General features: G+C 45.2%; 3 protein-coding genes across 4 annotated transcripts; all 3 read left to right on the plus strand.

Moving 5' to 3' along the window:
• Positions 1-66: 66 nt before the first annotated feature.
• On the plus strand, positions 67-5347 carry LOC146258802 (cytochrome P450 2F2-like). The gene is made up of 9 exons (XM_084671549.1): positions 67-478; positions 1322-1484; positions 1883-2035; positions 2913-3073; positions 3302-3475; positions 3591-3726; positions 4015-4202; positions 4318-4459; positions 4646-5347. Exons 1-9 carry the CDS (start codon positions 320-322, stop codon positions 4846-4848), a joined length of 1479 nt encoding a protein of 492 aa, XP_084527675.1. The 5' UTR covers positions 67-319; the 3' UTR covers positions 4849-5347.
• Positions 5348-5894: 547 nt separating this feature from the next.
• Positions 5895-10462, plus strand: LOC146258803 (cytochrome P450 2F2-like). Of its 2 annotated transcripts, none has more exons than XM_084671552.1 (9): positions 5895-6252; positions 7049-7211; positions 7337-7489; positions 7648-7808; positions 7927-8103; positions 8248-8386; positions 8518-8705; positions 8978-9119; positions 9233-10462. In XM_084671552.1, exons 1-9 carry the CDS (start codon positions 6091-6093, stop codon positions 9406-9408), a joined length of 1461 nt encoding a protein of 486 aa, XP_084527678.1. In that variant the 5' UTR covers positions 5895-6090; the 3' UTR covers positions 9409-10462. The 2 variants fall into 2 exon arrangements, with proteins under 2 accessions (XP_084527678.1, XP_084527677.1); XM_084671551.1 differs by having other exon boundaries at positions 5905-6252; positions 9349-10462.
• Positions 10387-14539, plus strand: setd6 (SET domain containing 6, protein lysine methyltransferase). Its single transcript, XM_084671553.1, has 9 exons — positions 10387-10525; positions 10872-10967; positions 11073-11217; positions 11533-11674; positions 11855-12049; positions 12630-12756; positions 13123-13303; positions 13458-13600; positions 13678-14539. Exons 1-9 carry the CDS (start codon positions 10499-10501, stop codon positions 13993-13995), a joined length of 1374 nt encoding a protein of 457 aa, XP_084527679.1. The 5' UTR covers positions 10387-10498; the 3' UTR covers positions 13996-14539.
• Positions 14540-14567: the final 28 nt, after the last annotated feature.

Genomic DNA, 14567 nt, shown 5'->3' on the forward strand with positions numbered 1-14567 from the left:
ATTTGGTGAATAAATACAATGTATTGTATTTACTTATTTTTACGTGCATTTTACGTTTCTGCCTGTAGGACTAAACTGATTATTTAGTACTCCGTACAGAAACCAATGTGGAACATGGTTGGTCCTATGACACAACTGCAGTAAATCCTCTTGGGGACAGACTGGAGTCAATGTAAACAAGTGACAGGAAATACAGGCTGGACTTTAACTTGACTGGAACTTTTTTTTGAGGGTTGTAAAGTCGAGGTTTGTAAGTGAAGCTCGTCTACGAAACCGCGTACATTCACCACCTCCCGGTGCATAGCTTGTGATTTTTAGCATGTTTTCCCTGATACTGCTGTGCCTCGGCTTCTGCCTCCTCTACATGCTCACCCGAATCCAAAAGCCCAAGAATTTTCCTCCGGGCCCTCGACCTATCCCGATACTTGGGAACTTGCTTCATCTGAATTTGGACAACCCCATGAAAGACTTTGAGAAGGTACAAAATACTTCATGCAGTTGTGCTATTTGCTGAAAAAAAAAGACTTCCCACATAGCCTACAGACCTTTGGTTTTATAATTGCCTAACAAGTCCTATGTTGTGGGTGAAATGATTTCTGTAGCTCATATGGTGTAAATGCTGAGAATCAAGCAGTCAAACGGTTAAATGTATTTCAAGAGCCTACGCATTTATTAACAATTGAACAGAAACGCAACCATCTTAAACACAAACAGACAATACATACAACACAATCTGCAAACGGTGGAAACCCGTGGGAAAGTTCGTTTGTTCGATATTAAACAGATATTCGGACGCCCAGTATTGTTCGCACCGCTACGACCAGCCAAAGCTTTTGGCTGCCGAAACAACACCATCCCAGATCACACTCTCCATGGGCCTCTTTCAAAGGTTACATCTCAACACAATCAATCTCCTTCTTGCCAATAGTCTTTTTTATTCTCAGTTACAAGTCCCACATTATACAGAGCAAGAGAGTCAGGTGGCTAGGCGGTTAGGGAATCGGGCTAGTAATCTAATGGTCGCCAGTTCGATTCCTGGCCGTGCGAACTGACGTTGTGTCCTTGGGCAAGGCACTTCACCCTACTTGCCTCATGGGAATGTCCCTGTACGTACTGTAAGTCGCTCTGGATAAGAGCGTCTGCTAAAATGACTAACTGTAAATGTAAGACCATATTCACATAATACATTTGACATTTCAAAATGTTTCATTTGATAAAGTTAGACATTCATTTTCTAAAACTAATGGCACAGGCTATAAGAAATAATTACTTCAAAGTCTTATCAACATATTTATAAACAAGGTTCTGTGTTTGAGTGTAGATGGCAAAGCGCTTTGGCAGCGTGTACAGCCTCTACATCGGTTCCAGGCCCGCTGTAGTTTTGAACGGGTTTGAGGCCATGAAGGAAGCTCTTCTGACCAAGTCTACAGACTTCGCTGGACGACCCCAGGACATGATGGTTAACCGCATCACCCGAGGAAAAGGTTTGAGTGACATAGGACTTGTCTCTTCAGCTTCATGAGTCCCTAGGCACAGGCGTCAATTGGGTGTGGCAAGGTATGGCTGATGAGCTAAACTCAGGAAATCAGATCCTCTTTTTCGATGCTTGTTAAATGCAAATAGCACGTAAAAATATAAATTTGTGTATGTTTTCACGAAACGTGAAATCTGAAATGGGGCGATTTTGCAAGCTGTTGAAAGGCTTTTTCACGCGCTGTTCGTCAGTCCTCCTGTGTGGGCGGAGACCGTTTTGTTCCATTGAGACAATTGCATTTTCTTCTATTTAATCTATCCACTTTAATTTGTCACTACAGGACTGATATAGTGGTACTGAACTTGAATTGATCGTGATCTGATTGTCTCTGTCTCTGCTCTCTCCAAGGCGTCATCTTGGTAGACTATGGATCAAGCTGGAAAGAACACCGGCGCTTCGCTCTGATGACCCTCAGGAACTTCGGCATGGGGAAGAATTCCATGGAGGAGAGGATTCATGGAGAAATACAGCACATCATAGATTCGTTGGAGAAAAGTGTTGGTATGAAGATAGAGAACTCGAACATCAAGAAAAAATAGGCTAACTTGGTTTTGTTTAAAGAAGAGCTTTGTACTAATCTAGTAATGGATATCAGATTGTATGTAGATTGGCTTGTCCTGAGGTTATTGGGCTTGTTATCTTTGAGGCAGTGTTCCTGAATGCCACGTTTTTCCCCTAAGTAATGGGTCGAGGACCTGATTGAAAGTTTTTTTTTCAGGCATTCCCTATTCAGAATTTGAAGTTGCTTCAGAGAGTTTTTTGAGGGTTACAATATCTGTTGGCTAGTTTTAAAGAGCTTAGCATCTCAGTTGAAGATTGTCAAGGAGGGAATGCACATTAATCATAATGAGATCATGTTATAGTTTGACCAACTGTCTGCAGGACCCAAATGCACGACTCAAAATACAAAGGTATACTGATGGGTTTATTGAAAAGGACAAGGGCTACGAGGGAGATTTGTGGAGGACAGGCCGTTGTTGGCAGGCAGGCGGACGAACAGGCGAGAAGGGTGTGACCCGGGTCTGAAACAGGCAGAGACAAAAGCACGATTACTTTGAGCGTACATGCGATAATGTACCGTAAGTCAGGAGCCGACATTAACACATCTAGTTGAAGCAATAAGTGACTGGAAAACCGGGGTTGAAACACTGTGGTGCTGATGAGGGAAGAGCGGCAGGTGTGACAGTCCCACCGGAGGGATGGAGTCCCTGGAGCCAACACCTGAGAAAACAAGAACAAACAGAAAACCTGGCCTGGATCAGGCACTTAACAGATCTTGGAAAATGTCTACCTAGTGTCTGGGCTGCAAATGTTCTGAAATGTGTTAGGCTACTGTAGGCTTCATTTTAGTTTATTTATACTGTTTTTTGTTTTTCAGGTACGACCATGAACCCCCAGGTTATGTTCCATAATGCTGCATCCAACATCATCTGCCTCATCCTCTTCGGTAACCGCTATGAGTACAATGATGAGTTCCTCACGACATTTGTTCGGCTCTTCACTGAGAATGCAAAGATGACTAACGGACCTTGGTCCATGGTGAGAAAAAATGAAAACGTCAAGGGTAGTGAAACGTAATAGTTGCAGTCTAGTACATGGAGAATATACTGTAATAAGAAAATACAAAATATATGTATTGCCTGCAACTTTCTTAATCCTTTTCAACACAAAACTCAGGTTGTTTACACCAGAATGTGTAAGCAGATAAAGTATGTATTTGCAGCTTGTTCAAACCCAAATCTCTCTGTCCTGGTTGCCTGTCCCCAGATTTATGACAGTTTTCCTATGCTGAGGAATCTGCCACTGCCTTTCCAGAGGGCTTTCCGCAACGCAGACCTAGCTCAAAAGATGGCCCTTAAACTGGTGGAGCAACACAAGGAGACCAGGGTTCCTGGAGAACCCAGAGACTTCATGGACTGCTACCTGGAGGAGATGACCAAAGTGTGTGTCTAAATAGAGGCACAGAGTGTGGCAGCGTTTAGGTTATAGTAGCAGTACATATGGAAAGTTATAACCCTTGTGTGCTTGGGTGGGTGCTGTGTGCTCTCTTTTCTAGAGAGATGATGATTCATCCTTCAATGAGGACCAGATGATGATGTATGTCCTGGACCTGCACTTTGCTGGCACCGACACAACCTCAAACACACTTCTCACCGCCTTCCTTTACCTTTCGGCTTTCCCAAACATTCAGGGTGTGTTCAAACAGCTCCTGTGTTTGCATGCTTCCTCATACACAAACCATGGAACCATGACGAACAACACTGACATACAGTAGGAATGAATTGACTGAACAGAAGTTTTAGTTATCATATGAGGAATCTGGTTTTGTAAGTAAGTAACCGTGTGGATCCAGGATCAGTTGTGTCAGTTGAATGAAACCTAATGGGCAGTCCAGCGCCTGATCCTATACTACCACTCAGTCCAATATCCTTGGTAAATATGACTCGAGGTCCATCATGTTCTCTTTATCCCCCTGTCAGAACGCTGTCAGCAGGAGATAGACCAGTTCCTGGAGGGGAAGGCCCAGGTCAGCTTTGAGGACAGACACCAGATGCACTACATGCATGCTTTTGCCCACGAGGCCCAGCGTATAGCCAGCACTGTGCCCCTCAGCGTGTTCCACAGCACTACCAAAGACACCAGTGTGGCAGGCTACAGCATCCCCAAGGTGAGGGGCGGCAGGATGGTTCCACTGTCTGGATTGTCTTCCACCTAAAAAGAGCACATGGAAACAAGCTTGCTCCAACTCTTTCTCTCTCTGTTCCTCCCCTTGTCCATAACAGGGGACTCTGATCATTCCCAACCTCACTTCTGTGCTCTATGAGGAGGGTTACTGGAAGTTTCCTAATGAGTTCAACCCTGAGAACTTCCTAAACGACCAAGGAGAGTTCCATAAGCCTGAGGCATTTTTGCCTTTCTCCCTGGGTAAGGGACAGTCCCCCTCAAACCTACCCACTATTTTATTTACACTACTACCACAACCACTATTACGGCTACTACTTCTACCACTATTACTACTAGACTGGTTGGTGGAATGAGAACAGAAGAAAAAAAAATCTCAGCTAACACATTATCTGTCCATCTTTTCTTACATGAACTTCTATGTTCCAGGACCTCGTATGTGTCTGGGTGAGGGTCTGGCTCGTATGGAGCTCTTCCTCATCTTGGTGACTCTGCTGAGACGATTCCAGTTTGTCTGGCCAGAGGACGCAGGCGAGCCAGACTTCACCCCTGTGTTCGGAGTCACTCTGTCCCCCAAACCCTACAGAATGTGTATCCGGCGGAGAGTGACCCGACAAGGGGGCAACATATAATCATTTTTTTTGACTAACCCTAACTTCCTATAATGCTGAACCATTGTTGTGAAAGAGACGAAGATTGATCCAAAAAAGGGAGGAAAAGCCTGAGTCTTTTTCTCTGTGTATGATGTAACAACATTACTGCCTGACTGTCACCATCTATATTTCATGCCCTATAAAATAGTAGCACAATCAACGCTTGTAAAGTCAAATCCATCAGCCTAAGCTGATATCAAACTTGCATCCCTGAACTGTTGTATAGTGGGTTTATGCAAAGGGAATTTTCTACAGCCTTGTAGTGCATTGTGCCCGGCAAGCTTTGAATAAAAAAAGGGACATGAATAGGGGCCTGTGCACCAGTAGAGCTTTATGTCTAACAACCCCCTGGTTACATGCAAACACCATACAAATGTTATTCACTGAAGTTGTGTTTGAGCTCTGAGGAATGTGTGGAATTTCAAATTGCTGCTTTTAAGTCTTCTTGGTTAATTCGAAATAAATAAAAGTGGTATTATTCCGCTGCAGGTTATCTTTTAATCACCTTTTCTGATTTAGTGGATATATATTTACAGTTCACAAGTTCACTGTCAGCAAGTTTTCACAGCCCAGTTAAATATTAGTATGCAAGCATCTTATCAGTCTAATAAAAGTGTTGCGTTGTGTAAGCATCTAAATGAATGTGAAGACAACACAGAACTACATCTTTATTAACCAATATTTAAGTGCCACAGAAACACAATGTCTCCAAGCTACTGTTGAATGTTCTCTAAGAATCACACAACTTACACTATCAAGCTGACTTACATTATAACATGACTACATCTGAGCGAGGGTTCCAATTTGCCACTTAATAACATATGGTGGGTTTTGCCAGAAGAATGAAACTACACGAGGAGGATCCATCCAGGATGGAGGATCCATACAGGCAGCCTGTTTGTTTGTTTGCACAAAGACTACCATCAGAGTGGTTAACCACCAAGCCCTCTCCACTCTGATGGTAATCTTTGTGCAAACAAACAGGCTGCCTGTCCAACCGGCCAATTAGAAAGACAGTTTCAGCCACTACCCATAAATCTTTGCTTGTTATCAGAGCCCATGTACGGATATATTATATAGCCCATATTCGACATTCTATGTTGTTATTTTCCATCTGGAAGTGTGGAGGGGGAAGGCACTTGGAAAGAGTGTGTGGCTTCTCAGTTGTGTTTATAGCAGGGAACAGAGAGCAGAGGGACAACAGTCACCACACACATCATCATGCTGGGCACGCTGGTGCTACTCTGGCTATCTGTCTGCCTCCTCTTCTTTCTCCTGCGGACACGCAGAGCCAAGAACTTCCCGCCAGGACCGCAACCCATCCCTATATTTGGAAACTTGCTGCAGCTGAATCTGGAAAACCCCGTTGTTGACCTAAACAGAGTAAGGCTAAACGATATATGACGGATTGGAATTGATTGTATTTCAGTGAGCCATTAACTGCCCTGGGCTCAGTGTGTAACTGGAGGGTTTGGGTTTTGTACGTGTCTCGTGTTTACAGGCAGGCGGGCGATGTCCCTATTACACAACGTATGCTAGTACAAAATGTGCCAGAAACAAACGGCACTTCCCTTACTTAAATCAATTGTCCCAGATTACTTTTTCAATTGGTGAAACAATCTGACTGCAGCCTAAACTTTGTCAATCTGTTTACGAAGGTCTACTTATTAGAACATTAGTTTAGCAGCTCTTGCTCACTCAAAGCTTTTGTCGAAACTTGACCACCATGATATTAGGGGGGCACCCCGCCCCCCCTGGAAGGTCAAGGTTTACTTTGACATAGCGCCAAATCACAAAATAAGTCATTTAAGGTTACCTGTCCTTTCCTATAAAACAGGTCTCCCCCCCCCCAAAGCTGTAAACCTAGGGGAAAACACTGCATAGCCTATCACCATTCCCTCTTGCACTAAGGGAAATGACCAGAACCCTTCAATCTACACTTCAATCTTAGTATTTTGAAGTGTAAATGAGCAGCAACAAATGTGTGCTTTTTAATATGCAATCTTCATAAATTTGCATACTTATTTAAAATAAGTATGCAACCGACGCAAGCACACCTCACATTCCCCCCAGAAATTGTATACCTTCTCTATTTATTATCATCGTTATGGTCACAAAACACTGTTAGGAGTGCATCCATATACTTGATACAGCAACTCATGTTTCTCTTCCTCCCCAGCTGTCGGAACGCTATGGGAAGGTGTTTAGCCTGTACTTCGGAGGAAGACCAGCGGTCATCTTGACTGGGACTCAGGCCACGAGAGCAGCGCTGGTCAGCAATGCTGTGGACTTCGCTGGACGCCCCCACGGCCTCCTCCTCAACCACCTCACCCAGGGCAAAGGTATGGAAACACTCCCGTGTAGTATTACAAAAGAAGGCAGTGCGAAATAAGTTTGATTTCCTTTCTGTTGTATCGTTATTTCATGTTTTCCATCATTGATACAGCATGAATGTACGACTATCCAGGTGTCATCATGGCGGACTACGGACCCAGCTGGAGAGAACACCGACGCTTCGCTCTGATGACCCTCAGGAACTTTGGCCTGGGCAAGCAGTCCATGGAGGAGAGGATTCTGGGAGAGACTCAGTATGTCAGTGCTATGCTGGAGGAAAGCGTGGGTAGGTCATGTGACACTGTTTGACCTGCAGTTTTTGTACAATGGAGCATTGTTTTATACAATTCCTTCCAGGTCTCCTATAGAAAATGAAATCCAATTGTAAATAGATCACATTCAGACGGGGTTGTCAATGAACCTTGACCTGTTCTATGTTGCCAGGGAAGTCCGTGGACCCTCAGACACTTTTCCACAACGCTGCCTGTGACATCATCTGCTCCATCATGTTTGGGGCGCGCTACGAGTACGATCACCAGTTCTTCCAGGCTATGATCAGGATGATGGCAGAGAACTCCAAGATAGCCAACGGCCCCTGGGGCATGGTACGGAAGCATCTGTAGATGTTACTGGCCAACACGTTCGCCAATGAGTTTGAACAAATATATATATATATATATGTATCTATATAAACTCTTCTCTATCACTTTCTCTCTCACACAGATCTATGACACCATGCCACTACTGAGGAGTCTCCCCCTGCCTTTCCAGCGAGCTCTGAGAGACTACAACACCGTCAAGCTCCATGTCCTGGAGATCATCCAGAAACACAGGGCCACCCGCGTCCCGCTGCAGCCCAGAGACGTCATCGACTGCTACCTCGACCAGATGGATAAGAGGGTAGGGTGTTGCAGAAGTGGTTGGATGACAAACACCATGCACACTTGAAAAATCATGATATAAAGAGGCTTGGAGGCCATTTCTACTCATGAGGACTTGGGTGACGAAAGCCGCCTTGTTTTCCCCTGTTTGTTGTTTGGTTAGAGAGATGACGACAGTTCACTGTTTGATGACGACCAGATGATCACTCTTCTGCTGGACCTGCTCTTTGCTGGGACAGACACCACCTCTAACACTATTCGCAGCACCATCCTTTACCTCATGACACACCCAGAGGTGCAGGGTCAGTCTGCCAGCCTCTCTGTCCATCTGTCTTTCTGTCTCTCTATTTGCCGGCCTCTCTGTCTGTCCGCATCACACCTCCATTGCCATGACAATGTTCCTAAGTGGTTGTTTCCCTGTCCTCGTCCACAGAGCGCTGTCAGCAGGAGATAGACACAGTCCTGGAGGGTAAGACCCAGGTCAGCTTCGAGGACAGACACAAGATGCCTTACATGCAGGCCGTGATCCAGGAGTCGCAGCGCTACGCCAGTACCTTGCCCCTCAGTGTGTTCCACTGCACCACTACGGACACAGAGCTGATGGGGTACAGCATTCCTAAGGTCAGGGTCCAGGCACCAAAACAGGTTTCATTCAGAAGAGGGGATAAGGATAGTCACACTGCCAACATTTACCAACAGAAAACAATTACTTTGCAGTAGGACATTTTGACATGTAAAAAACGTTTTCACTGTAGATAGTTTAGCCCTCAGGATTCCTCTACCAGTCCCACCCTGGTCCCTTTCAGACAAAGCCCTAACTCATACATCCTTCGTTGAACCTTCTTCCCTACTAAAACACGATATCTGTTTCTCAAATTATTCTGTCCTTTCAGGGGACTCTGGTCATCCCCAACCTGTCCTCTGTGCTCAATGAGGAGGGTCAGTGGAAGTTTCCTAATGAGTTCAACCCTGAGAACTTCCTCAACGACCAGGGAGAGATACAGAAAAATGAGTCCTTCATGCCTTTCTCTGTCGGTGAGAGGTCACGCTAATCTTATCTTTTCATAATGTCATTTCAGAACAGTGGTATTGAAAGTTGATTCAGAGGTATTGCTAAATCACGCTTGATCTTGTTCTTTCATTTACAGTACCAGTCAAACGTTTGGACACCTTTTCCCACTGTACATTACAGAATTACTTGTATCTTATATGGACAGCTAGGTGGGAGAAAGATGTAATTGTAATGCCAGTGTTAATCTTCCAGGACCTCGTATGTGTCTGGGTGAGGGTCTGGCTCGTATGGAGCTCTTCCTCATCTTGGTGACTCTGCTCAGACGATTCCAGTTTGTCTGGCCAGAGGACGCAGGCGAGCCAGACTTCACCCCTGTGTTCGGAGTCACTCAGGCACCCAAACCCTACAACATAAATGTCCAGATACGAAATTGCCAGGAAGGCTGAAGACTCAGACAGCCTTAGATTACAGCCCCGTAGGCTTGGGAGTGTTGTCTTTATTGTGTACCATGTTAAAACTCTCATAAGGACAAATACTTTGATGTACAAGGATTTGTATAAACACTAACACGTCTTCTCCTGTGCTCTTTCATCAAGTCTTTCTTTCTATATTGATTGACTACACTGGGGAAATCCAGATAATGTATCAGCAGTCCAACTGATAAAAATACAATTTTTGAACTGAACCCTAACCTATACTATAGGTTTGGCCTTGCTGATAATGTGTGGGGTCAGAAGTTAATATGGCACAGGGAATTTGTCAATGAGTGTAAAGAGTTTATAATTTGTTGTTTTACGAAATTGTGTCCATTTCCTATATTGTGTCTATCACTTTCATGACTTGGTAACCTATTTGTGTTCACCCACCTGCAATGTGGATGAAAGGTTAAGTTGAGCCAGTTTTCTGATCTTTTTTAACCACATGTTGCCTGAGCTTGAGCTCGTGACATTTAACATAGGCTAACCTCAAAGTCCCAATTCCTTTTAGATAATATCCACACTACAACATGATTTAACATTGTGAGTGAATTAGGCTACTTTTTTTCAGAAGACGCGTGGTCAGGTAACAACTTATTCAAAATTTTTACTTTTCAGTCAATAGTCCTTTTCACACAATTTGTAAATGGGCAATGTAACTACATATAAAACGGAGGTTAATTAATGACAATATATGGGTTATTCCGGTTATTCCCCTTAGTTTTTCTTGAGCCGAATCATAAACTGTGACAAACGCTTCTGCGACTGCACGTCAGAGATGCGACATACAACCCACGTGTCTGGCGGAAATTAATACAAGCTCAACACATGTCAATAACAAATGATTTTATGATTGTCACTGTATTATATTAAATAACTGAAATACAGAACTTGATTGATTTCTGAATTGTTGTGTCTTGGACAGAATGGCAACAGATGCTAAAAGACTCAAGGTGAGAATTGCACAAAGTTAGCACAGCTAAATATCTGGAAAAGGTAGCTAACCGCTAGCAGTTAAGCGAACAGCTCTGTTTCTAAAATGAACTGTGTCTACAAACTAAAACAAGTTAAGACGATGTCCATATGCCGAGAACTATGTAGCCATGTCTTTCACTAGCAACTAGAGCTCTCAAGTTTTGAGAGCCCAAGAGAGCATGGGAAATAGATGAAATGCGTGAGTCTCACTGGACAATACGTGAACCTTGAGAGCCCTGCTTGCAAGACAGTGTGTTATTAATAATTAGTTTTGTTGTGTTGCTGAAACTGATAACAAAGATTGATGTTGCTGTGATCTCGCAGGTTGATGACAGCTCAGCTACTGACGGGTTTGAGGTCAAACCTCTTCAGGTCTTTCTGCGGTGGTGTGACCAAGTCGGACTGACTCTAAGCAGCAAGGTAGAGTCAATGGGCATCGATATTTCATTGATCAATTAGAAATACCCAGGAATTAACTTAGCCATTCAACTTAAATTAGGCTCTAACAGATGTTTTGTCCTCCAGGTTTATGTAAGTAAAGAGGGCACAGTATCCGAGTATGGCATGCTCGCGAAGGAGGACATAGAGGAAGGGGAGGTGCTGTTCTCCATTCCCAGATCGGCCCTTCTTAACCAGAGCACCACCAAAGTCTCTGCCGTCCTGGAGGAAGGTGAGTAGTTTACCGACCAGGGTCTGTTTTGCTGCTATTCTGTGTCTTTGTCTCTTTCTCTTTCATATGTTAACATATCCATAAGAGTTGGATAGGAACAGATAATGTGTGATATCTCGCCCATTTCTTCCCTAACTTATAAGACTGTATGTGCATGTAATCCCTGTTGTCTCTGTGTGTGCCCTTGCCTGTTATGTTAAGTGTTTGAATGCTTTATTTTTTGTACTTAATTTATTGTATAGAACTAGTCAATCCCTTGAAAACGTGCTACATGACTAGAACTTGATGTGACTTCTTCGTCCCTCCTCTCTTAAGCCAAGGCGTCTCTGGAGAACACCTCTGGCTGGGTGCCACTGCTCCTGTCTCTGCTGTCTGAGTACACCTCTCCCCAGTCCTTCTGGAAACCCTACCTCTCCCTCTGGCCCGACTTCAAGGCCTTGGACCAGCCCATGTTCTGGTACTGATCCTCGTAATACAGGCTTTAGCGCAACGAGCTTACCAACAGCTTTAGACCTGGGTCGTATTATTCATATTCACCCTGCTGTGTGTGTGTCTTGGGAATACCTCTATGTAGGCCTCCGTTTTGCCACTGTTTGCCGAGTGAAGTTCTGTGCTGCCGGTCTGTGTCGGTGTTCAGGTCCAAGGAGGAGCGGGAGCAGCTGTTGAAGGGGACAGGGGTGCGGGAGGCGGTGGACACAGACCTGACCAACATCCAGAAGGAGTACCAGGACATCGTCCTGCCCTTTATGCTCCTCCACCCGGATCTGTGGAGCCCCCAGACACACACGCTGGAACTCTACACACGCCTGGTGGCCTTTGTTATGGCCTACAGGTGAGAGGTCATAGGTCATCTGGAGGGTCAGGGAGGGAGGGAGGGCACTGACTGACCGGTTGCCTGATTGTTGATCCCAGCAGACCTGCTGGAGTATTTCACTGATGTGTTTCGGGGGGAAACAGGTGTGTTTCAGGCAGCGCACATGCACCCTTAATATTCCTTCAAAAGCCTCTGCTGTGATTGGGTGATGAGTTCCACACCCCACATCCCCAGGTGAGACCAGTGTCTCTGTCAATGTTATAGTAGATGTAGAACACTCCATTCTCACCTAACAATGCTATACCATACAGCTTATTACAGAGGACAGACCTTATGGTTGCTGATAGACAAACACTTTCCTGTTTTTTTTTTTGGCCAGAGATCAACCCATCTTGCAGTGTCTCGATGGTGCATGTAACTGGCTTCTAATCCTGTCCCTGACCCCAGCCCACTAGCTCAGGGCCCTTATCTCCGACTCACAGAGGTCTGCAGTTCCACAGTCACCATCTCCTTCTGGTCAGTAATATCTCTTCCTTTCACTCTTTCGGCTCTTTATCTGTCCCCCCTCCCCTCCATCTCTCTTTCTCTCCGTGTCTAGTTTCCAGGAGCCTTTGGAGGATGAGGAGGAAGAAGATGATAAGGACCCCAACCCACCAATGATGGTGCCCATGGCAGACATGTTGAACCATGTAGCCAACCACAACGCCAATCTGGAATACACCCCGGTGAGAAGCATGTGCTACTGTCAGTCACTCTCCAGGACCTCTAATATGGTGGTTATGAAACTGCCTTAGAATATCTAGTCAGACTCCACTTAAGTCAGGCCGTCTCCAATATGTTTGCATATTCTTGGCTTTCTCAGTGTAGTGAGGACAACTGCTTCCTGTCTGGCTTTCTACAATGTGGCCATTATCGTCTGACGGATCATTAAGACCAAAGACAAAGATTCTCCTCTCTGTACCAGTCAATGGGGGGGGGAAATGATTCAAAACAATCTGCCCCGGAACGCTCGGGATTGAACTCGTTCCTCTGTGTCTAAGACTGATCTCTGCCTGGCTTGATGGTCCTCTACTCCCTCTGTGCCCGTGTAGGAGTTTCTGAAGATGGTGTGCGTGCGCAGCATCAAGGAAGGAGAGGAAGTATTCAACACTTACGGCCAGATGGCCAACTGGCAGCTCCTGCACATGTATGGCTTTGTTGAGCCGTATCATAGCAACAGCAACGACACGGCCGACATCCCAATGTCCAACGTCTACAAAGCTGCCGTGCAGGGTGAGGAGCGGGGGGGGCAATCTGTGTGTGTCTGAGGGATGCAAATTCTTCCCCCCATTTGAAACCTTAAACACACACACACACACACAACTATTAAAAACGCATCTCACAAATTGTTTTTTTTACCCGAAACGTGTTTGTGCCTCTTCCTCAGCGACCAAGACGGAGAGTGAGCAGCGCCTCCTTGTGGACAAGTGGAACACTCTGTGTGAGATGGAGATGGTGGGAGAGAAGGGGGTCTTCATCTTTGGCAAGTCTGGCTCGCTCACAGACACAGAGATGTACACCACCCTCAAGGTAACCTTTTACTAAATTATGTTTTATCAAACAAAAGCTCCTGACTGACTTTAACCTTGCTTTTCCTCTCGTCTCAGATATTGTGTATGTCAGCGGAGGAGTTTGGGGAGTTTCGAGAGAATGAGGGATGGGAGGAGGCGGAGGAGGAGGACGAGGAGGAGAAGATCACCCAGGCTCTGTGTAACGAGGGTCTGCCAGGGCTGGCAGCTCCATGGAGGTGTCTGCTGCGCGCCGCGGCAGGGTTCACGCTGGCTTCGTTCAGGGAGGACCTGCAGAAGGACCGGGCCATGCTGGAGAACGCGGCCACCCTGACCTCCAGACAGCAGAGGGCGCTACAGGTCCGCTGCGGGCAGAAGACCATCCTGAACCAGCTGATGGAGCTCACTAAACCATGACGTTCACCAGCAGAGGGCGGATCCGTCGTATGCTTACTTTACCAGTAGATACCAAGTCATGACCGTGTTCACCTGTGAAGTCATGCACAGCATCACATTCAACACCAGAGTAATGCTTAAGTAGGTGAAGCCCTTAGGCTGTACTTTCATGGGTTAAAGAGCGCTGCACATTCTGGCAATAAAAAAGCATACTAGTACCTAACTGGTGATCATCATGGTAGTGACATTTGGTCCAAACCTCTTTAGTGATTATAAAATCATGAATGTGCCTGAAAACTATGGCTCATCTTGAAATAGACCTGTGATTACTGTGGAACGTTATTATTTCTCTATAAGTAAAGTTGTTTTTATTAAATACTTGTTTTCTTGATGGATTACTAGTTGACTCCTCGTCTCCCTCGGTGGTAGCCTGGATGTCCTGTTCCATCAGCATGAGTTAACTGGCCTCTGCAGATTTAGACTTATGACTCAGTATCGTTTGTGTCCAGTGGACTAATGTTCCAATGTATTCTGCAGTCATGTACAGTAAACTGCATTTTTTCCAGCCTGTTGAATTGACACATTTTGTACAA

Source organism: Hypomesus nipponensis, chromosome 14 (assembly GCF_054491055.1).
Source record: "Hypomesus nipponensis isolate SF chromosome 14, ASM5449105v1, whole genome shotgun sequence".
NCBI classification, from domain to species: Eukaryota; Metazoa; Chordata; class Actinopteri; order Osmeriformes; family Osmeridae; genus Hypomesus; species Hypomesus nipponensis.

Excerpts from the sequence above, each read along its gene's own strand:
- LOC146258802 (XM_084671549.1), top strand. The coding sequence starts at position 320 with ATGTTTTCCCTGATACTGCTGTGCCTCGGCTTCTGCCTCCTCTACATG. Across the intron at positions 479-1,321 it reads CCATGAAAGACTTTGAGAAG|ATGGCAAAGCGCTTTGGCAG; the intron begins GTACAAAATACT and ends GTTTGAGTGTAG. Across the intron at positions 1,485-1,882 it reads CCGCATCACCCGAGGAAAAG|GCGTCATCTTGGTAGACTAT; the intron begins GTTTGAGTGACA and ends GCTCTCTCCAAG.
- setd6 (XM_084671553.1), top strand. The coding sequence starts at position 10,499 with ATGGCAACAGATGCTAAAAGACTCAAG. Across the intron at positions 10,968-11,072 it reads GACTGACTCTAAGCAGCAAG|GTTTATGTAAGTAAAGAGGG; the intron begins GTAGAGTCAATG and ends TTTGTCCTCCAG. Across the intron at positions 13,601-13,677 it reads AGATGTACACCACCCTCAAG|ATATTGTGTATGTCAGCGGA; the intron begins GTAACCTTTTAC and ends CTCTCGTCTCAG.
- LOC146258803 (XM_084671551.1), top strand. The coding sequence starts at position 6,091 with ATGCTGGGCACGCTGGTGCTACTCTGGCTATCTGTCTGCCTCCTCTTC. Across the intron at positions 7,212-7,336 it reads CCACCTCACCCAGGGCAAAG|GTGTCATCATGGCGGACTAC; the intron begins GTATGGAAACAC and ends ACGACTATCCAG. Across the intron at positions 8,104-8,247 it reads TCGACCAGATGGATAAGAGG|AGAGATGACGACAGTTCACT; the intron begins GTAGGGTGTTGC and ends TTGTTTGGTTAG.